Here is a 24,068-nt window from a genome sequence, read left to right as displayed (position 1 = left end):
GTGCAGCGCGGCCGCCGTTTTGGAAGCGTTTCTCCAGCATGGTTCCTCTGCGCAGGCGCAGCAGCACCGCACGTTAGAGCTGCAGGAGCCCTCGAGCGCCTCTCCTGACCCCATCTTGACTTGGGCCAGAGTTCCAACGCGCGGGCGTTGGTTAACTATGGAAGCTCCCGCGTACATCAGCTCTGCCTCCAGTCCCCAGTGCTGCAACGCACTCCAGCCTGCCAGGCAGGCCCGGTTCTAGAGGGTGGGCCGGGTGGGCCAGGCCCACCCAAACATGAGCCTGGCCCACCCAAACATGATGTGAGCCGTTTTCCCCCCGCCCCCATCAGTGTTCGGGCTGGCTCTCCTGCTCCGACTTCAAGAGGCTGCTGCAGCCTCTGCCCAGCACAGATTATCGCGGCCCATTGTCACATATAGAATGACAATGGGCCAAACCCAGCAGTCGCAGCATGTGGTGGGAGCTCCGGCCCTGGCCTTAGGGCGGAGGTCTTCAAACTGTGTGTCCCATGGCAGCAGTCCCAGGAGGGCGCAAAGGCCTCTTTAAGTACTTAAGAATGAAGATGTCCTGGAAGAGCAACTTTTTTTTTGTTTTGCGTTTCCAGGCTGTTTTCATTTAAAGTCAACAGCTTTGCTAAAAACAACACAATATTTGATAAGTATTTTGTTGTATTTACACGTTCAGCAACTGCACTTAAAATAATGCTCACGCCTACAACTGAGTAATGAGGTGTTAAATAAATGCACATGAAACTAATTGATGGGACACGCACATCATGAAACTTGGTTAATGTGATCCCCGAAGATGTCTGTATGAGAACAGTCACAAAATTGAATCAAGGATGGTGCAGTGCATAACAGTGACATGTGTATTTTTATAGTTTTATGGTCCCAGCATGTAAAAGAAAGCAATGTGAATATGTAGGGCATTGTTCTAAAATTGTAATAAACACTGTATAACATAGGTTGCCACACAATGATTATGTGATCAGGGCCAATGGAATTATGTGGAAGGGGAGAACCATAGACAAATTATGCAGTATAATGCAGCACATTTTTTACTAGTAGAAGTTAATTATTTTGACTTTTTTTTTTACTTGGTAGTACTGTCTGGGCAAAGATTTCATCTCATTAGTTCCAATTTAACAGCCAAATACAGAAATAAGCCACTGAAAGTTGGCCAGTTACCCTTTGAAAGGGGCTTCAAATGCGCACAGACACGTCACCATGTTTTTTAGTAACTTTTGATCCATTTTAGCTTCAAACAATTGTTTTTTATATCTGCATGTTATACTGCAGGTGGTGGATTATGTGGCAAATACATAATTATCGCATAATTTCAGCAGCCCTGTATAAGATAAAACAAGTGCTTTCAAAGAATACATAGTAGTAATAGCTAACCAGACTGTACCTATTGCAGACATTTTTTTATAAGACCGTTAAAAGTACACTTTTTAAAACTCAACAACCTTACATTGCCTCTAAAAAATAATTATTTTTTTGTCATCATGATGCTTCAAGTTATTCCATAAATTAAATCACATTAGACCCCCTCCTTGAACTCTCACACAGAGGTACCTCCAGGTACCCATTACCACATCTGGGATGGTTGTTTTTAACAAAGGGTATGGGAAGTCTTTGCAAAATGGGCGCCTTAGTCCTCATACCCCAGCCAACTTGGCCTCTGTTTACATGCAGATGTCCTTTCAGGTCGGTTGAGAGGGTTCAAGGGAAGAGACCCTGCGTTCAGTCCTAACCCTCACAATTACCTAAGACTTTGCATAACCTTTTGAAGGGGGGCCCGCCTTTCTCACAGGCACCCCAATAGCTCATCTCCTTTTAGTAAGGTGGGCTGTGTTGTGCAGGTATAATAGGGGCATGGCGAAGGGGACAAATTCTTTCTTTGACTCTTGTTGCCTGGATATTTCCTTTTCTATTCTGTGCTGGAGAAAAAAAGTTTGTTTATCCTAATTCACCTTTCGTGACCCCTGCAGCTGCTTATCAGATCGGTCTATGAGGCAGAGTTCTATGTACAAAGTAGGAAAGAAAATGTGTGACTATTTGTTCTTATTTTTAAAATCTGCAAAGGCCCAGCAAGGCACATACTTTGTGTTTGCTTCATTTAAATCATTTTCATCATTATATTGACCATGGATGTAAGGCAACAATAAAAATGTCCAGATAACTGATGATTACTAATCCTGCTGGAGAGTTGGTAGTTTTGAAATGCAGATAAACTGTGGGGCATATTATCAAGGACCAGTGTTAAAATTATCGCCGTTTTATCGGCAGGAAACTGCAGATAAAATGGCGATAATAGGCTTGATAATTCGCCCTTGTTAATTCCCATAGAAGCCCATGTTCTGATGTTAACATGGGCTTCTATGGGAATTAACAAGGGCGTATTACAAGCCCATTATCGCCGTTTTATCGGCATTTTCCTGACGTTAAAACGGCGATAATTTTAACACCGGTCCTTGATAATATGCCCCGATATTTTATAGGGATAGCTGAGTGTGTTACTGTCTTTGTCACAGTGATTCTTGTTTTACTTGCAGCTCAGAAGTTACAATCCTAACATAGGACAGTGACCTATGAACTGTCCTCAAAGAGCTGCATACAAACCTGAATGGTTTAGTTAGAACTTCACATTTTGTTTGTGTTGCGATATAGTTAGAACTTCCTCAGTCTTTCATTATTCTAATGTTGCTAAAAAGAGTTAGCTTGGGCAGATATACATTTTTATTAGTAAAGTATTAGTAAAGCCAACCCACCATCCACTAGGGTATGCTTTAAACCCTGAATTTGTTCTTCTCCAGACCATACCTTCTTAAAATATACTGCCCACTAGTATGGATGACGTGAGTCCTACACCTTCTAATCCTCATTGGCTTCTGTGACATTCCCTATAGACTGATTTACCTACTTGCATCATTCATTATCTCTGTATAATGTGTGTGTGATGTGAAGTACTGTGACACCCTACACTGATATGAGTAGCGCTATACAAAAAATGAAATGCCTATGAGGGAGGGGTTACAGAGGGATGAAGGGCACTGTTGGAGGGTGGTAGTCATGGTATCTATGGAGAAAGAGGTCATTGGTGGGGCGCCAAACAAGACTTTGGCATTAGTGCTAAAGCCGGCCCTGTAATGCCCTTTCGGTTTTTGTTTATTTAATAAGCAGTCAGGTCATGAGTGCACAAAGACTGTTTGGTCGGCCCTCTGGGGCCGCTCAAACTAGTCATGCCCACTCTGTCCTTCTCCATACAGGCTGCATTGGCTGCAGTGCAGCCTGCATACAGAACATGGCCTCCACATAAGCCCCTGGCTGGGCCGTGTCCTGACCAATCACAACACTGCTTGCAGTGTTGTGATTGGCTTTGCGGAGGGAGCCTGGCTCCAGAGGCAGGAGAGCCGGAGCCGAGAAGACGTGGGACCCGGCAGGCGGAAAGGTAAGCTACATTTTTTAATAATAATCATTATTAAATTAAAACCCACCCTGAGTGACCCCGCCCCGTGTGAACCCTCTGCCCCCTCGCCCCGCGAGTCATGCCAGCCGCGACTGCCGTAGTGGCCCACCCTAATGCACCATTGGCCCACCCAAATAAAAATTCCTGGAGCCGGGCCTGCTGGCAGGTGAGGGCTTTCTTGTGGTGGTGAAGGCTCTGCTCTGCAGGTTAATTTTAAATAATTTCTTTTGAGTGACGTTATCGTACTGAGTTATGTACAACCAGATTTGCATTGCTCGACAAACATGGTTTTGATCATTGTAAAATGGCAGTTCGCATTTTCGCCTGTATATCACCGTAAGGAAATACTTCCCGTGGCCCCATTTATGCGTGGGTCTCTGAATCATGCCTCCGGCGGCGACGGCGTTTGCAGCGGGAGTCGTTGGGGCCCAGTATTAAGTGAGTCAGGTGTGCCAGGAGTGAGGGATCTCACTCTATTTCAATGTGTTTTACAAATTATAAACGCTTTGTGGCTTAGCACGCTCCGCGGTTATCTATCTGCAGCTGTTTGCCCTGTTAAAGCTGAAGATCTGCAGTCACACGCGTATACCTGAATCCCATCTCCGTCCTCACGTTTTTTGTTCCCATTATCCGCATGTATTTACAAATCCACCTCATAAACACTTATTGTGAAGCGACCGGCACGTTTAAAAACAGGCGGCACACTGAGGAGCACTAATTGGAGATTTTGTTACGAAATGTTGTTCCTCCAGAGGCTCCAGGCATCCACTGTTGGGCTCCTCTATCGGTCTTCCAGTGAGAGGGAAGCTAGCACGACCTCCCACACCCTATCACGACAAACAAGTGCAGGCTTTCGCAGGTTTAAAGATGAAACAAACAGAAGTGCAAGGCCACCATGCACATGCTGCATCTAGAGTCAGGGGCCCTAAGGTAATGGAGGCTCATATTATGTGGTAGAGGTGATTAAATTATGTGATAAGGTAAATTGAATTTTTTTGTATACTTTTCCGAAGTTGCAAAACGTACACCACACAGGGCACTTAGCGACTCTAACCCACATGTGTGATAACAGGGTCAGAAACCAGACAAGACCCCTGCCCCTTCTGTGGGTGACCAGTGTACAATTATAGACACAGAGTACTTACTGAACCTATTCCACCAGGTTGCCCACTTGTGCAGTAAAAGGCTCAGAAAAAGAGACATGTCTCCTCCGCCGGTACCCCCACAGGTGTATTTATAATCTCAGAAAATGTAACCTACACCACACTCGTAGCTATAGAACAGTCTCCCAGCAAGTGACCGTGTTTGCAGTAATTATGTATTTTTGGTTTAGTCCGCTACCTTTTATCACGTTGCTGGATAAACTGCAGATCAGTAAGATGCTCTGGAAGAATGAAAAAGTAGTGCTTTTTTGTGTTTTAACTAAGTTTGAATTTTTTAATGCATACATTTCCTTTGAATGTCCTGTTGTGTGTCTGGTGATTCACGAGCTACGTACCCCCGAGTATAACTCTGCATCTGAAGCCACATCATGGAAGTGCAGCCACCAACACCTGTCTACATTGGCCAGACAGTGGCAAGTGGCCCAAAAGGCCAGGTCATGGAATACACATATCACTCCAGCAAGTGCTCAACCCTGTGAGCTTTCTTGATGCAAATACCCAAGCTGTCCATTGTAGGAGACAAAGATGATTCCTCTGGATGCAGCAGAATGAAATTGAAAAAATATATTTTACAATTTTCTGCTTTACTTATGAGTTTCTCACTAAAATCAGGGAAGAAAGTGTGATTGCGAGCCACTTATGGGAACTAAGGCCAGCCAGCAAGCTGTTTAATAACTTCTCATGATCACCGAGAAGCATCTAGGGAGATTTTAGGCTTCTGGGGAGATTTTAGGCATGTGTGGCTCCCATCAGTCCCCGATACTACCCTCCAAACATAGGGACTTTAAAAGTATAGTGTTTATTTTGTAATGCAAATGACAATCTGTTGCATCCAGAAAGTATTATTTTTTGTATTTAACTGCACGTGTGATTGGATGTGTGCACAGAACTTTAATAAAGTACTGCCACTGAATGACTTGTTTAATATCATGGTTACACATTTGTTTAACACTATAATCAGGTGACAAGGATATTAGGTTAGTGCCCTTCCTTTCTGGTGCTTTGTTGCAGTTTTACATTGTTCTTAGAGTTTTTTGTTGCTCAAATGGGTGTAATTTCTGATATTTATATGTTTCCCTCGTCTTCATTGCTTGATTTTGCTTGCGAGAACATGTCACTCATAGTCGTTGAAATGTCACTCATAATTACTCTGACATTATGAAAATGTCACACATAGTAATCTGAAACCTTGGCAGCTATGCAATTTTTTGCCATATCGCTTGAAAAGCTGCATTACATTGCACATTTCTGCACCCCCAGCAGGTGGTTCTCTCTGTTTTCGTAAAGCACTGCGGCATTTTAGAAACTAAGTACTCTCCCCCCTCATCCGGCCTGGTTCTGCCCCATCTGCAGGACTCACCTGTAGTATCCTGAAGATGCTGCAAAGAGAATTGTGGTCAAACCCAGTGTGGTGGACCGGTCTGCAGACATTGCTGAGGTCATGGACGGGGCAGATAGGGTACAAGGGTCCTGCACAAGCTGTGATGTTATGAGTGAGATGTCACAAACAGGGTAGGTAGAACTGATATAAGTTTTGGGTTTCCTTCTGCTTTTCCTTCATCGGCGCAGCTAGGTGGGGGCGGTCCATCCAAGGGGACACTGTTTTGGGGACCGGGGCTATCTAGTCCTGGGCCGTGTCATATATGTGCATGTAACTTGCATGATCGAGGTAACTATTAGCGGCGATACTACGTGTCTCTCGGACCTCTTTCAAGTGCTCGCCGTCCTTTTTCCCCAGCACCCCCCAAGGGGGGCGGCAATCTGAAGGATAGCCCCGGGCGCCACAAGCTCTAGCTACGCCCCTGCCATGATTGCTGGAGAATCTAAAATCAATGTGATATGTAGGGAAAGAGATGCAATACAAAATGCAGAAGGCCTAGATGCTCGACACTATGGAAGTCATAAGCCCTTTATGGTAGTGACTTATATAGCTTTCTGGGCCGCATAAAACGGGGGGTCTCTGCCTCTGTCGGAATCAGCCCTGCTGGATAGGACTGCTGGATAAGACTGCTCTTGCTGTGTGATCTGGGGCTGGCCTGCAGCTTGCAATTTTAACCAAGGAAAGGCTGTAGGGACTTTGCTCTGTGCTGTGTCCCCCTGCTTGAAGGACGTTGCCGTTTGCTGTGTCCTGAAGTAACTATCCCCAAGGGCCTGAAGTGAGCTGGCTCTATGTTTGGTAACATAGGAACACAAAGGTTTCCAGAGAAGACTCTCAGATACGCTGTGGGTGGGTGTGCCCTGTCTAGCCTGAGACCTTTGCAAGTTGTGCCCGTGATCTTGAGCACCGGGAGTTCCAAACGAGACTCTGAGATGCGGTGTGAGTGTGCCCTGTCTGAGTCCTTTGAGAGGTTCGTCCTGTGAACGTGTATACCGAGGAGCCAAGTAAGTCTCAGTGACGCTGTGTCCGTGTGCTGTTCACAGCCTGAGACCCAATCTGGAGGTAGCCTGTGATCGGGGGCACCAGGAGATAAAGTCTGTCTCAAGCGATGCTGAGTGTGTGTACCTTCTACTGCTTGAGGCCTATGCAAGAGTTGCCCTGTGAGCAGGGCACCAGAGGAAAAAGTGTGTCTCAGCGATGCAGAGTGTGTGTGCTTTCTACTTCCTGAGCCCTGCGCAAGTTGTGCCTTGTGATCGTGGGCAAAAGAAGATCAAGTGTGTCTCAGCAATGCTGCGTGCATGTGTCGTGCGTAGCCTGAGACACTCGTGAGGAGTGGTCTGGTTAACATGCACCTGGAGTTCCTGTGAGCCTTAGTGAATCTGAGTGCAGGTGTAGTGTGCAGCCTGGGATCTTCCCATTGCCTGGAAAGTCGGAGGCCCAAGTCGCTGGACGAGGAGAGGAGAGTGGTTTCGCACCCCCCAGATAATGCGTGTTGACTCCTGGGGTGGGGCACAGGTTCGGAGGGAGATGCTCTCGGCTTCTCTCTTTGTTCTGCAGTGCAAGCCTCTGCTTCGGCACTGATTGAGACCCGTGTGCCAAGGGAGTGGCAGCACCGGGCCTGAGTGCGAAGCTGCAGTTAATGTGTTCTATCTTATCCCTGTGGGGGAGCAGCTGTGGCCGGAGACTAACCGCAAGTCAGCACAAGTGGCGGAGAGACTGCCGGAGGCACCGTGAGCGGTGCTGGAGTAACTTATGTATTGCATAACTTCTGCGTAGCGGAGTCTCTAATGATTGTATAGCGCATGGCTTTATTTCTGCACAACGGACTGCCTGTTTTGTCGTATTGCCCATTGTATTAGTTTGCCTAACAAACTGCCTGATAGGTGTGATACGCATTGCACTAGGTTTGCATAACGAACTGCCTGATAGATGTGTTACGCCTTGTCTGAATCCTGCACCGCGAACAGCCGGATTGTGGTATGACACTTTGCCTTAGTGTTGCATACCGAACTGCCGGTTATACGTTTTCCACATTGCATTCATTTCGCATAACGAATTGCCTGTTAACTGCATTACACGTTGCATTGCTTTTCTCACCAGAGTACCTGAAGGGGGACATCATACATTGCATTATGGGGGCATACCAGTTTACCACATTGTTGCTTTATGCATTGCATTACAGTGACAGTGCAAATCGCAAGATAACCATATTACGGTTTGCATTATTCTCATGTTGTGAAGTACCTGACTGTTGCATATTGAACTGCATATTACGACATTAGGATTACGTAATATCGTTTAGTTTAGCTCAATATTAATAGGCCAGGTGTAACATTACCCTGACGCATAAGTTAGTTTAGTATTGTGTGGTCGCATCGTATAGCGTTTTATAAATATATACTTGTTTTCTGTGAAACTTGTGTGGAGTCTATTTGTGGTGGGTTTTTTTAATTGCTGTGAGCATAATTGCAAATACTTTACACATTAACCTAGAAGATAAGCCTGGCTGCTCAAGCCAAGGTACCAAGGGGTTGGAGCAGTACTATCTCTGGAGGCGACCTGTCTTTTCCCTAATGTTGGGGCTAACAGGTCCCTGCTCAGCCAATCAGGGATCTTGGGGATTCTAACAACCAGTATTCCAATAGAGGAAAGTTTATGTGTTATTGAGAATATACTGCGTGCACAAGATTGGCCCTCGGTGGCCCCTGTGGATCATGGAACTCATGCCTATGACACTTATGGAGAACTTCTTTAGGTTTGACCAACCCTATCAACAAGTACATGGGACTTCAATGGGCAGCACTTTTGCCCCTAGTATGCCTGTACATGAGCCAGCTAGAGGAGGAACACATTTGGTCGAATAACCCATATTAAGGTAGAATCCGCAGCTGGTTACGATAAATAAATAATTATCATACAGCATGGAGATCAAGACAGTACAGCATCTTTCTGGGATTGGATAAATAGTGTCAATCCTTTTTTGCGCTTCACAATTTCAACCAACAACATGAGGGTGTCATTTCTGCAATGGGAAATTGGAGAGTAACCAACACACTCCAATAGCCTCTTACACTTTAACAGTGCTCACCCATGATCACTGAGGGAAAACCTCCCAATCGGACAGTACCAAGGAATACGCAGGAGCAGCTTGGATCCTGAGAATTACAACAAGAAGGCTGATAGACTCACTGTGAAACTACGGGAGAAATCATACCCTAAGAAGGTGATTGAGCAGGCATGAAAAAGCTCTCACAACACACCACGGGCAGCCCTGTTAGAAACAAATACAAAGAGAGAAAATGAAGTACTAATATGTGTCACCACTTACAATTCGGCAAAGCCATAAAGAAAATAATTAACAACAAATGGCATATACTCACTTCAAACAAACTGACATTTGAAAAACCCATGTTCTCATTTAGATGCAACAAAAGCATTAGGAACACTCTGATTCACACTGACAGTTAGTAACAGAAACAAAATACCCAACTTATGCTGTGGGACCAACCACAGGTGAAAGTCCATTACCCTTGTGGCTCGTGTGTGGTTTGCTGGTTCCCCACTCACACCACTAGGGTAGAGTTGAGTCTGGCTTGTATATGGGAACAAAGGGACCATACACATTGTAATACAGAGAACACAGTATATATGATCATGTGCCACTGCAAGGCCTAATACATTGGCATGACCACTAGGAAGGTGAAGGTACAAATAAGTGAGCATTGGAGCACAATCAAACGAGCAATCACAGCCACCAAATTTCTGCCCATTCTGTTGAGAAGTGAAATAAATGTGTCTGCACAAACTTAAAATTCTGGTGTATGCCAATAACCATGGTTACTCAGTGATAGGGACTTCATCCCCATGATGCAACCTATTTTCTGTAGTCCCAACTGGGACACACGGAAATGATGTCATACAGACACGCCGGGGGTAGGGCTCTTCTATGTGCGGACGAGATGCATTCATAAGCAGCGTCCCCAGCAGGTGGAACTGCAAATGCCAGGAGACACAGGAACCAAGTAGGTGTGGGGAAGGTTCAGGACCTTTGAGGAAGTAAGTGGAGATATGAGGCTTCTTCTGATTGCGAAGGGGCCTTATTAGAATGACATATTTGAGGCTGGGGTCACATGATCTTAACAGAGCAAGTCTCTTCTTGTCTTTTTGTCCGGTTCTACTTCAAACTTGCAATTACCCAGAGTTTGACTACAAGGCTACCCACACTAACCGCAGTCCCTTGAGACACAGTAAATCCTCCTGAATAGGGTAAGATGTTCGGCATGTAAGAACAATCACGAGTGAAAAGGAAATTAAGTTCATGCCCTGAAGTGTAAATGTGAGATTGAAGTTGCGGAATGTTTTGTGATGCTGCAGTGAAAGTATTACCAAGGAGTTTTTAACAGTATAGTGTCATGGACTTGCATATCTAGATGCGACTAAATGTCAAATGGAGCTAATTGCCACTATATAGAACAGCACGATCCCAAGAAAGCTTGTTTGATCACAGATCACAAACATTTAAGGGAATGAGAGCACATTGCAGCATCCAGTATGCTGGAGCTACTTGGGTGAATTGTGTGCAGGGCAAAACGTACAAATATGATTATTCTCAATATATTTCTCTCTTACAACCGGACAAAAAACACTACAGAACTGGTTAGGAGATAAATATCCCTTCCACATTTTCATGAGAGTGCAGCTGTTTGCCCCCGAAGTTGAGAACAAGATAGGGAAACACCCCCACTGAACACCCAAGAAGGAAAGCCCAGGAATCATATGGGCCACGTATTAGGGCTGAAACATGTTGGCATGGTATTAGAGTCATTGGACCATTACCTCCTGATGACCCACTTTTTACTTCTTTTTAATATCCTCTGCAACTCCATTATTAAAGGGATACCTGGAGACGGAGGAGGAGTTTTAATCTTTAGACTCCCTGGCCTATCTCTCTTAAGTGCTCCCTGAAATATGGTCGAGCCCACCCTGAACTTTAGGAGTCAGGGTGAACCCAGTGATGAAGCATAACACTAATAGAAAGTGTGAGGGTTATTTAACAAAAAGGAATTGCTTCCTTCCCCCTGCTTGAGCAGTTGACGCCACAAGTGTTTAGTGCTGAGCTTTCATTACACTGGATGGGATACCTTTGGAGATTAGTATTGAATTAGGGAGGACATATCCACACCTGGGAATACCTCCCTACCCTTCCGGCTTAGGTGAAGGGCTCTTCTACCTTAGCCTAGTATAATTTGGAGGGGTTGGTACTTCCCTAGGGGATTCTTGGCTACATCTTAGCACACATATATGCACATATACATGCTACACCTACATATCTAGGTTAGGCACATTAAAGCAATTTAGGTAAGGTGTGCATTCTAGGAGTACGCAACTGCTACTGTGTTATATGAGCTACCCATGTTCATCTTTTTAGCGCTATGGTAGAAATGTATCTACTGTTTTCCATATTGATATTTGCAATCACTTTTGTATGCTTCTGTCTGTTGATTGTCGCAGCAAATATGTTTCACATGTGACTGACGCTTGACCAATCAATACTTATTGAATACGTCCCAATTGTCAGTCTGAGAATTTCCTGAGAACAAGTGAGCATGAATGACTGAGCGAAAGGTACTTTACTGTTTTCCACGACCCCTGAGGAATCAGGATTGGCATGTTCAGTGTTTGTCAGAAACTACCTATGCCACTGTAGGTTACAGGGGAGTGGTAGTGGCACTATATAGCTAGCTGGTCTAATGGCTGATGTATCCTGTGGGGTTGTCCGGAGTCGGTTCGGATACCAAGCCCTCAGTGTAGGTCGTCCAAATGCGCAGGTCCTGGGGATTCCTAGGAACTATACCACAGGGGTGCCTAGCTCAGCAGGCCAAAAGTTGGAGTTCCATGGGTTTTGAGAGCCTCCAACCAGAATAAGTTCTGTCTTGTCTGGATTTAATTTTAAATGATTGCTATTCATCCAGTTGCGGATGAACAACATGATTTTTTGGAAATTTGAAGTTGAGTCCAGAGTTTTGTTGATTACAAAAATAAGTTGCATATCATCAGCATAGTAAAAGGTGCCCACGACCATTTTCCTCAAAGACTGTACCAGTGGAAGAATATACAGGTTAAACGGTGGGGGGACAGGGATGATCCCTGAGGCACACCGCAGGTCAGTTTGACTTTAGGTGATCTGTATTGGGAGAGTCAGAACGATTGGAAGCATAAATCGCAAAAGTCCACTAACTATTCAAGTTCTGTTGCCTGAACACCCATGGCCTCAACACGATGCACCAGAAGTTCATGGTTGACAGTGTCAAAGGCAGCAGATAGATCGAGATCAATCAGTGCCTGTGTGGTCCTTTTGTCAGCCTCTTCCCATATTTTATCCAGCATGGTCAGAATTACTGTCTCAGTAGAGCAAAAAGGGCGGAAGCCAGCTTTGTTTGGATCGAGAAAATGAGATTGGTCAATGAAAGAACAGAGGCAGTTGGTGACATGGGCTTCCAGCACGTTGGCCAAAAAAGAAGCAGATGTGACAATAATATGTCAGAACAATTGGGTCTGCACCGGTTTTTTAAGAAGTGGGACTACAATTGCTTCTTTAAAGGCTATAGATATGAGGTGGTGTGTTAGTGAGTCATTATGTAAAGATAGAGCAGGGTCAAGGAGCACAAGAAATGCTTCCTTTAGGACTTGAGGGGGACAACTATCAGAGGGAGAGCCAGATTTAATTTAGTCAGCAGGTTAACCGCATCGCTGCTAGAGAGAATCCCCTGCTGTGCTGGACAGCAATAAAAACGGGTGTGGTCATGACGAGCTCAGCTCGTCATGAGCACAGGAGCACTGTACTGCATGACGAGCTGAGCTCGTCATGAGCATGGAAGGGGTTAAAGAAGAGTTCCTTGCTGATAATAGGTATTCAGTCAAAGAGTAGAAGTTCTGGCCGTGCCTGGTTGGTTACCAGGAGAGGGACTTGGAGAAATGCTAACTTTAATGACAATACTTTTGCCAATAAAGAAAGAATTAAGCACATCACAAAAAGATTAAGTTGTATGTATTTTTTTACTGTTACTCTGTCAGCATGAGATAGCTCAGAAACAATAGCAATATATCATCCTTCTGAGATCTATGAAACTGTGAATAATTGAAATTAAAATGCATAGGTGTTCTGCAGGAATAAATGAATAGTGCTTTTGATTTTGATTTTTAAAATGATTTCAATTAACATACTATGCCTGTTAACATGTTATTATTTTCTGCATTGACAGCACCATCCTGTACTTACTGTCCCAGTAACTGGATCTACCACTCTGGAAATTGTTATTTCTTTTCCATTGACTCACTCAACTGGACAGCCAGCAGAGATAACTGCAGACATATGGATTCTCAGCTTGCAGTAATTAAAAACAGAGAGGAAGATGTAAAGAAACACTTACATTGAAGACCAAATGTTGCATATATATTAAAGCCAATGCACAGTGTGTGGAGACTTGTTGAACATCATCATCTTATTTTTTAGGCAAGTGCCATACTTGTCGGGTCCAGCCGCGGCCAGTGCAGGTAAGAGCGGTGGGGCAGTTGGGGGGAGGATTCGACAGAAGCCCAAGAGGGAAAATTAAATAAATAATTACTTTTCCCTCGTGGTCATTTATCGAAATCCCACCCACCCCTGGCCTCACCGCCTCACCGCTCTTACCTGCAAGGGCCGCAGCTGGTCGTGTCACAGTGCAGCAAAATATTTACAGATGAAACTGTAATGCAGGAAAACCAAATATGCATAACTATGAAACGTACACTGTTAACTGTTATGTAAATTTACGCTGTGCTGAAATAACTACAAATATAATTATCTGCTTATTTACTGCAATTCCAGTTTCAGAAGAGATGAGGCTGAGGCCACACAGATTAATCCAATATACTTGAACAGATTTGTGGGAATGTGCTTGAAGCAGAATCTGTTTCACCTGCAATACCTTGAACATCATAGATGCTAATGACAGTTTGGAGGTCATTCCAAAAGATTATATTTTATGTTACTGGTCTACAGGTGGTGGAATCTTCTCACAAGCCTAGTCAACTCACCCAGGATTTGCTGATGTCATGTATATTCACTTGGAAACACCATTATACCTACAAATTTAAAATACACTCTCAGTTTATATGGATTGAAATGAGGCTTATGGTATAAAGTGAATTGTAGTCTTAAATGTAAATCTCCCTCACCTTCCCTAAAAGATTTATGGGTTCTTTTGAACTTTTTGGACTATATGAAAACAAGAAGATAGTACATTTCTTTAGTTTTATTACTTCAGTAAATCACCTCGGAAGTATTTGATCATTCTTTTGATTATATCAATGAAATAAACTTCATAATTAGGATGTTTTATATCAGATCCTATTCTTTCTTCTGCTTTTCTTTTCTGTTGATCACGTTCATCCTATTCTTTTTTATATGTTATTTCGTTTTCAGCTTAATTTGTATTAATGTTCAGATTGTCTTTATTATGTATATTTTTTGTTTATAAAAATGCTGTTCATCTTTGTTGATATGCCTATTTAGTTTATGTCAATATTACGATTGCTGTATCACTTAACTTGTTTTTCGTAATAGTTTTATTATATTGCAATGTCCTCTTCGATGCTGTTATCTCATCCGAACATTTTACCAAAATTGTTAAAAAAGAGGCCTGTTAGAAATTGGATTTCTGGTTGGCTAGGGCTTGTGCCTAAGCCAGACAGAAACCACCACTCTAGTCAGGGCAAGGGAGCTACACGCTGAAGATAACCCCTGCTCACCCCCTTGGTAGCTTGGCAAGAGCAGTCACGCTTATCCCAGAGGCAATGTGTAAAGCATTTGCATACCACACACACACAACAGCAACACACTAGGCACACTACAAAGGAAACTCCACACAAGGTTATTTGAAACTAACCTTTGTATTATCATTAACACATTAGAAACATAATCACACATTTACACTGTGCCAACTGGCACTAGGCAATATTCACAGGGGATTATACACACATGACAGGGCCAATCAGGCCATGGTCAGAACCATCAGAATGCAGGTAGTAAACGCAACACACAACCAGTAACTACTGGTACCATAATGCCCTAAGCATTATCACATTATCCTAAAAATCATAGCATGACATTAGGCATAACCACATTAGGCACTGACCTCACAAGCATAAACCACATTATGCAATAACCTCCTAAACATAAACATCAGAGGCATAAATCACGGTGCATAACTCACAATTATCCTAGGTACACATAAATCACATTAGGGCCTGGCGCCCTACCAACCCAAATGACCTTTTGGCCAACTGGCCTTCTCAGAGGGCTCAAAATGCCCTATGTTCCAAAGGTCAGGTCAGGGCAGGCTGCCACTGCAGCAGAATCTAAGGGTGCAATTGCGCTGGCACCCCTGTGCCTCCTGGGTCCCCACTGGGACTCCTAACAAAGGCTTGGGCCTAAACATTGCAGCTGCCGCTAATTGCGGTGCAGCTGAGAAAATAAATCAGCACTGGCACCACTGTGCCGCCTGAGCCTCTCTCTGGGACTCTCCAACAACGAAAACTGCCCCCTTTGTGCAGCTGCCTGTGCTTTCGCAAGGCACCACAGTGCCTCTCAAACCCCTCTGGGACTAACTAAAACAAATGTGCCCCACGTTGCAGCTGCCCACGCTGGTGCGATGCAGCGGGGAAAGACAGAGGCAAGGGCACCTCTGTGCCTTAGGAGCAACCACAGGGGGAGAGCACCAACAATGTGACCCGACACCCCCCTCTTCCTTTTGATTTAACAAAGACATGCTGGGGATTCCCCACATAGGGATTCCCTCTAAATGGGGTGCAGCTCCGCACTACAAATCCAGGCAAACATGCTCCTCTCTCCTGGAAGTCAAGAGAAAAGCACTCACATGGCACGAGAGTCCCTCAGGGTCAAAGGGGCATTGCTTGGTCCAGGGAGGCCAGCACACAGGGCCCTCCAGCAGGGAGGCAAGCCCTCCCTGCTGGAGGGTGGCACAATCAGAGCTGCAAGCCCACCAGTAGGATTTAATTTACCAGCCCTGGGTATCTGAGATAATACTTTACAAGGGACTGACAGGTAAATCAAATATACCAAATAGGTGTAGACCAATCATATCATGTTTAACATAGAGTGCACACACACTTTACACTGGACAGCAGTGCTAAAGTGCCCAGAATCCTAAAGCCACCAACAACCTGTCAGAAAAAAAGGCTAGGAGAAAGGCAAAAATTTAGGGATGACCCTGCCAAAAGGGCCAAGTCCAACAAGGCCTTTCTGGAAAAACATGCTACTAGTGAGACCCCTACAAGAACACAGACAGTTAAGACTCCCCTGCGTATCACTGTTTGCAGGAGGAACTGTATTATTCCACCACAAAGACAGCATCATGTGCAAAGGGCACTGCCTAAACCATCCTTTCCCTGCCACTATGTGTCTTGACCAGTAAAAACATAGAGGCCTATTAGGATGGCGGACGGACCTGCGTCCCTCCGCCACCCCCGAGGTGGAGGGACCGTCCGCAGGGGCAGTGGCGGTCCCTCCGGTGCAATTAGGATGTGACCGCCACCCTGGCGGTCACATCCCGTATCTTTAACCTTGCGGCTGGTGCTGCTTGGAGGCTAGGAGGCGTGTCTTTAGAGTGCGATGGTAGACGTTGCGTAGGCGTTGATTTCGGCGTGCTTCCAGCTTTCCGGGAATGTCGCTGTTTCGAAGGAGATATTGATGACCTTTTGTAGTTGGGGTGCGATGGCTGCGTCTGCTTTGTTGAATACGTGGTGTGGGTACGGGTCAGATGGAGATCTTGAGTGGATGGAGTTCATGACCTTGCGTGTTTCGTCGTCTCTGACGTTGGTCCAGGAGGTCAGGCGGTGGTTGCTGGTGGTGTTCACAGGGTGGGTGGAGTCTGGCGTATTTGGGTTGTCGTGGTGTTGAAGCTGTTGTGGATGTCAGCGATCTAGCGGTGGGAGAAGATGGCTAGTGAATCACACTGTTTTTGTGAGGGCGGGATGCCGTTGGCGTTGACGCCGGGGTTGGGGAGTTCCTTTACGATGCTGAAGAGCTCTTTGCTGTCATGTGCGTTGTTATCCAAGCGGCCTTTGAAGGAGGATTTCTTGGCTAGTCTGATGAGGTGGTGGTGTCTGCGGTGGTGTCCTTGTGGGCTGCGTGGTTGTCTGGTGTGCGTTCGAGGAGCCAGGTCTTCTCCAGTTTCCGGCATTCGCGTTCGGAGGCCTGGAGCTCATCGTTGAACTAGGTGGCTCTCTTGTTGGCATGGCTGTTGGAGGGTTTCTTGTGCAGGGCAAGGGTGTTGGCGCAGTCGTTGATCCACTGCCTGAGGTTGCGAGCAGCGGCGTCTGAGTTGGTGGATTTCTTGCCGAGGGAGGTGATCAGCTGGTCTTCTGTGACTTTGCCCCAGTAGCTGCACGGCAGCTGTTGGTCGCGGTTGTGCGTGGTTGGTTTCTTGAAGGTGAAATGGATGTAGCGGTGGTTGGTCCAGTGGAGTTCGGTGGTGTGCTCGAAGGCGATGTGAGAGCCTGTGGAGAAGATGGGGTCAAGCGTGCGGCCAGTGGCATGGGTGGGTGCGGTGATGAGTTGTCTGAGGCTGAGGTTGGCGAGGTTGTCGATCAGGGTGGCGGAGTTGGCGTCGTTGTTGTTCTCAAGGTGGAAATTCAGGTCCCCGAGGAGGATGTAGTCCATGGAGGCGAGTTTTTGGGTGCTGGCGAGGTTGGCGATGGAGTTGCTGAACTGAGCCCGGGGTGTGGGTGGTCTGTAGACGAGTGTTCCTCTGAGGGTGGTGTTGGGGTCAGTGTGGATCCGGAAGTGCAGGTGTTTGGCGGTGTTGAGGGTGTCATCAGCGTTGGTGGTGACCTTGAGGGTGGACTTGTGGATGATGGCTATTCCTCCTCCAATTCTGTTGGCGCGGTCCCTGCGGGTGATCTTGTAGCCGTCCGGGATGGCTATGGCGATCTCGGGCACCGAGGAGTCGTTCTACCAGGTCTCGGTCAGGAAAGCCATGTCGGGCAGATCCCAGAGCTCGACGGCGTGTTTGCATGCGGAGCGGGTGTTAAGGAGTGTGCAGTGGAGGTGGTTGGGTCCAGTCTTTGGAGGCTTGGTGGTGCTGTCGCAGGTGTAGCTGCAGGTGTGGCAGGAGAAGGTTCCGTGGGTCTGTTTCAGGGCGGCCTGGAAACAGGTGTGGTTTCGGCCGGCGTTGAGTGCGTGGATGGTGCTGGCGTCGTAGTGGATTCTAGTGTTGTGGTGTTCGCGGGGTCCAGGGGTTCTAGTGGTGGGCACAGGCCAGGTGCGGAAGCGCGCAGACGGGCTTGCCTTAGGCGCACCTTCGGCGCGCCAATGGCGCGGCTGCTTCGCGGCCTGCAGAGGAGGTGGCTTGGGAGGGAGGAGCAGCTGGGAGGCGGGAGCGGGAAGACCAATGGGTGGTGTGCAGGGGGGGCGGGGCCACAGGGAGGCAGCGGTGGGAAGGTCCGGATCAGGAGCAGTGGGGGGCGGGGGAACTGGCGCACGGGCTGGGGGAAGGCAAGAAAGCACAGGAATGCGGAGGCAGCAAAGGTGACAAGCAGCAGTGTGGGGGCGACGTGCCTGCAAGCAGGGTCGAAGGTCAAAGGGTAAAGGCAACAAGTTTGAATTCTGGCAAGTCAGACTCAGCCTTCCATCATTCCATATATATTAAATTGTTAAATTCTAACATCTGTTATTACTTTGAAGTCCTGTAGTATATAGACATTTTCATTATTACACGACTGGCCATCCTAGCAGGTCTCTATTAAACACCGGCCTGATAGGAACAATCATGATTGCCCTCAAATTTACCTTGCTTGTGATTATGCATGAAAGTGTTAAGGCACAGTGGGAATGGGTGTGGATGCACAGTTCATGACTCTAAATGTCAGGCAAAACTGAAGAGTGCTAAAAAAAGAAAGACATTACTTCAAACCCTGGGACAAGCACTACCAGCTACTTATTTATTTATTTGTTTATTTATTTATAGAGAGCTACATTTATCCGAAAAGAATATCACAGTGCTAGCGAGGCGAGATCCTAAGTTAGGGAAGAGGTGGGATGATGGTTACTGCCACTATATACAACATTTAGGCTTTAGGGAACAAATGGATTTTCAGCTTCTTTCTGAATGCCATGTAGTCATCAGTGAGATGTAGATCAAGCTGCAGCTCATTCCATTGTGCTGCAACCAGGTGGGAAAAGGTTTGGCCTCCATCTCTTGCTTTCTTGATATGTTTTGTCTTGGCCAGTTCCAGATAACATGACCCAGACACCTTGTAGGTGCAAAGATTTGGACTTTGTTTTGGAGAATTCTGAGACCGCATTGGTGTAGGGCCTTATGTGCATGGCTCAGATGCTTAAATCAGGATTTTTGTATGTACGGGCAGCCAATGGAGCTGCCTATTGCATTCAGATGCTGAACTATATCTTTTTTTATTGCACACTAATTTGGCAGTTGTGTTCTGTATCACCTGCAGGCGTGTGAAGAGATAATCAGCCATGCCCACGAACAATGCCTCACCATATTCCAGCTTGCTAATAAGTAGGGCTTGTGTGATTGTTCTTCTGCATTCCATAGGAATCCAAGGGAAAAGTATTTTTAGGAGCTATAGAGCAGTTAAGCTTCTTCCGCACAAAGCCCGGACATGGTCCTGCAAGGTCAGAGTGTTATCAATAAGGGTACCCAGGTTTTTTGCAAACTGCTTGGGTGCAGGAGCGGCTCCCAATGACTGGGGCCACCAAGATGCATTCCAGATTAAGTGGGCTCCGCCAAAGAGCAGGATCTCTGATTTGTTGGCGTTCAACTTCAGGCAGTGAGCTGACATCCAGGTCGCCATCTCTGAGAGGCAGCTGTTCAACTTGATCCTGGTGTCCTCATGCCTTTCTTCAAGGGCAATGACCAGTTGTGTGTCATCCACACAGGAGAAGATGCTGAAACCCCATTTCTCACTGATACTAGCCAAAGATGATACACAGGCGTTAAAGAGTGTGGGGCTTAGGGAGGTTACCTGCGGGACACTATAGCGGTAGGTTTTAGGCTTGAGGAAAACGTGCATATTTGTTCAGTTTGCGTTCTATTGCTCAAAAAATCGCTAAACCATTGAAGGGCTTTGGCATGTATAGAATTTTCAGCAGCAGTCCAATCGAGACCATGTCGAACACCGCCGACAGGTCCAATAGGATCAGGGCTGCTGCTTTCCCCTGATCGATTAAAGATCTTATATTGTCTAGGACAGCCAGGAGAGTTGCCTCCGTACTGTTGGTGGCTCTGAAGCTGATTTGAGAAGGGTCTAGCAATCTATTGGTTTCAAGATAGTTTGATATTTTTTTTTTAACCAGCTTCTCCATAACTTTAGATAGGTAAGGGAGTTAGGAGATTGGTCGATAAAGAGCAGGGTTGCGGACGTCCGCGCCTGCCCTTTTCAGTAAAGGGGTCACAATGGCCTTCTTACAAGTTTCCGGGAAAACTGCAGTGTCCAAAGATTGAATGAATAGTTGGGTTACATATGGATATAATGCCAGTATAATCCAAGAAAAAATTAAATGCGGGCATGGATCAAGTAGGGACCCTTATTTGACTTCCCCCATTGCCTTTGCAACCTGTTCCTCTGTTAAAGGGGAAAAAAGTTCCAGTCGAGCTAGAGCATCAGGGTGGGGAACCATGTAATCCCAATCTATTGTGTCTGTTGAGGGTTTAATACTGAATGAAACATATATATCGCTAATTTTGTCAGGGAAGAAATTGCTAATCTTCTCACAACATTCTTCTGAAGGAGGCAAGTTTTGGGACATACTGGTATGCTGAGTTCTTTTACTATTTTATACAATTCTTTGGGCGAGTTGTTGTTCTCATTTATTTTCTTAGCGAAGTAGATTTTCTTAGCATTCTTAATGGCATTGTTGTAGCTTTCCAACTCTGCCTTATATACCAGCCAGTCCAAATCCTGTTTAGACAATCTCCATTTGTGTTCCAGCATTTAACAACTTCTTTTTGGTGTCCTTAGTTCAGGCAAATACCATTTCTTTGATGGTGTTCTCCTATTAGGTTTTTGATTTACTCAAGGTGCACACTAATCCAGTATTTGTAAGATCTCAGTTTGAAAGCTTACTACTCCCATGTTGACGGGGAGTGCACCTACTGTCTTAGGATCATTAAGGGAGGAGTGGAGTTGAAATGAGTCAGGAGTGACCAACCACCAGGTTTGATTTGCCACTGACAAGGGCGTGTGAGTGTATACTGGGGATGCCATCAGGCTGAACGAGAATGAAATTAATGAGTGGTCTGTCCAGGTGAGAGATCTGACCTGTTGGACAAGGGTGGACTCTATATTAGAAAACAGTAAACTCACTGTCTCACTGTCTTGATTGCAGAAACTGCATGTAATTTTCCAGTTGTTTTGCCATAGAATTATTTTCTTCATAAAATTGAACATTGAAATCCCCTATTGCTACATAATGTTTGTATTTTAAGCATGAGGGGAATAACTGAGTGAGTAATTTTTCAAAAAACTCACGAGAAAGGCCATACTCTGGACCAGGTCTTTCCCACAGATAAAATGGTATTTTTAGCCCCAGTCCCGCTAGTATGGAACAACCATGCATGGTTGGAGTTTATGTGTAGGAAGGTATCTAACCCCAGTAAAACTCAGGGAAGACCTCCGTCTCAGTATTATAGGCCGTTTAGCCATATAATGGCTGACGCTCTCTCTTCAAGATTTTAACTACGCACCCTATCCCCTTCCACAGTAAGGTGGAGGATGATGCAGATGAACTTGAAAACTGGCTCCAACTACGAGCAGACGAGCTTGCCCCTCTCACGGAGCGTTGTGGCAAAGCCTTACGGGCTTATACACCTTGGTTTACAGCTGCATTAAGGATTTGTAAGAGGGAGTGTAAACGTTTGGAGACGGTTTGGCGGAAAATACTTTGACCCCACGGCTAAAATCATATACAAATTAGCAATAAAAGAATATTATAAGGAAATAATTGAAGGGAACAAAACTCTTCCTCTCCTCTAAAATAGCTCAGCTAACCAGAGTAAGGAAATTTAAAGTTAAAGAGTTTTTAGCCCCCTGTGTAACAACTAGTATATTTACGCCCACAGAAGCCTGGACTAATCATCTAGGGCCAGATGTAGGTAAATCGTTTTTACCGATTCTAAAATACTGAATTTTAACGATTCGATATTTTAGAATCGGAAAATGGGATGTAGGTAAAAATTCTGTAAAAAATACTGAATCGGTAAAATTCGGTATCGCACAATCGGAACTTACCGAATCGGTATTTACCGAATCGGTAAATACCGATTCGGTATTCCCCATTCATTCCTATGGGCCAAAAGGCCCATAGGAATGAATAGGGAATACCGAATCGGTATTTACCGAATCGGTAAATACCGAATCGGAAAGCAAACAAAAGTGAAACTCAAGTAGGCAACCAATCAGGTGCCACCACCATCCCCCTCCCTACCAGGAAGTGGCTACACAGGCAGCTGCAACTAATTAGAAGCTTCTGGAAAGGCAGTTGGAGCTGAGCAGAGTGCAGGAGCAACAGAAAGGGTTTGGAGCACTTTTAAAAGTGAAAACTGACAAGCAGCCAAGAAAAAGAGCAGCCTGAGAGGAGAAGGAAGCTGAAATTCAGCAGCATGGAGCTGCAGGTCCTTGTGGAGGAGGTGGTCAAGGTGCACCACAAATTGTTTGGCAGGCAGTCCCTCACTGTGGCTGAATCAGCCAAAAGAAAAATCTGGCTGGACATCATGGAGAAAGTGAATGCCGTGGGGGTAACCACCAGGGACATAGATGACCTGAAAAAACGTTTTTATGACCTGAGGAGCCAGACCAAGAAGAAAATGGCAGAACAACACAAGCAGGCATCTAAAACAGGCGGAGGCAAGAACCCAGCACCACCCCTGACTGACCTGGAGGAGATGGTGGCCTCAACCCTGGAACCAGAGAGCGTCTGCGGACTGGGAGAAGTAGACAGCTCGGCCAGAGCTGCAAGCAACAAAGGTAAGACAAATGCACTGCATTCCCCCCAACAGCAACACCCTTACCTGTACCCTTAGTGGGCAAGTGAACCCAAGTCCAGTACTGCTAGCAATATACAGGGCACATGCATGATGAGATATGTAGACAGGAAATGTAAGGACATGTCATACAGCACACCAACCAATTAGTACATGTAATGACTGCATGCAGACCATGGCCAATGTGATAATTATTTAATTGTAGTGACTGTGAGACAGTAGCGCTTAGCTAATGTATGCTCATATGTCCACAGGTGAAACGTCTCACAGGTGCTCGCAGGAGGCTGAAGGGACACCACCTGAGAGGGAGGAGAGTCAGGATGCAGGACAAAGTACCCTCAACTTACCACAGGAGAAAGCTGCATCAAGTAGCCATCCACCTGCCCAAGACACAGAAATGGGCCAAGAGTTGCATGCGTCCCCTAGCAGATCACAGTCCCCTCTCCTGCTGTTATCACCAGAAATGCCAGCATCACAGCATGTTGTGATACCCCCATCACAACCAGGCAGGAGGCATGTTGTGGCTCCACTGCCCGATTTTGAGTCCGTAGCAGCGGACATGGAGGGTGACGGACAACAGAACTTGCCCGTAGCAGTGAGGATTAGCACAACACACTCCAGTGCAGGGATGGGCCAAAGTACAGCAAGACATCGCAGAGTGCAAGAAAGGCCAGCAGATGCACCAGTTGAGGGTGGAAGTGTGTTCCTTGGTCTGGAGGGGAGCATGGTGCGGATACAAAGGATGCAGGGAAAAGCCATCCAGGCATGCCAACGACAGCTGAGGTCCCTGAATACTAACATGGGAGAGATAGGAAAGGGCATCAGTGAGATGGTACAGGTCAACAAGGAGATGGTACAGGTCAACAAGGAGATGGTACAGGTCAACAAGGAGATGGCAGCAGGGATGCGGGGAATAAACAACTCGGTGCAGCTACTATGCACCAAATAGACAATGATTTTGCTGAAAGGCACAGGGATAGGCATCGAGCACA

The 24,068-nt window shown here is 45.9% G+C and overlaps 1 protein-coding gene across 1 annotated transcript in view; it reads left to right on the top strand.

Moving 5' to 3' along the window:
- Positions 1 to 24,068, top strand: part of LOC144769537 (CD209 antigen-like protein A) — an 89,716-nt gene that overhangs the window by 46,530 nt on the left and 19,118 nt on the right. The window contains exon 5 of the mRNA XM_078653679.1: positions 13,273 to 13,424. Within this exon, the coding sequence (XP_078509805.1) occupies positions 13,273 to 13,424 (152 nt within the window). The remainder of the gene's footprint in view (positions 1 to 13,272; positions 13,425 to 24,068) is intronic.

Source organism: Lissotriton helveticus, chromosome 7, assembly GCF_964261635.1.
Source record: "Lissotriton helveticus chromosome 7, aLisHel1.1, whole genome shotgun sequence".
Taxonomy (NCBI): domain Eukaryota; kingdom Metazoa; phylum Chordata; class Amphibia; order Caudata; family Salamandridae; genus Lissotriton; species Lissotriton helveticus.
The sequence above is the reverse complement of the archived record's forward strand: the minus strand, read 5'-3'. Positions and strand labels throughout refer to the sequence as shown.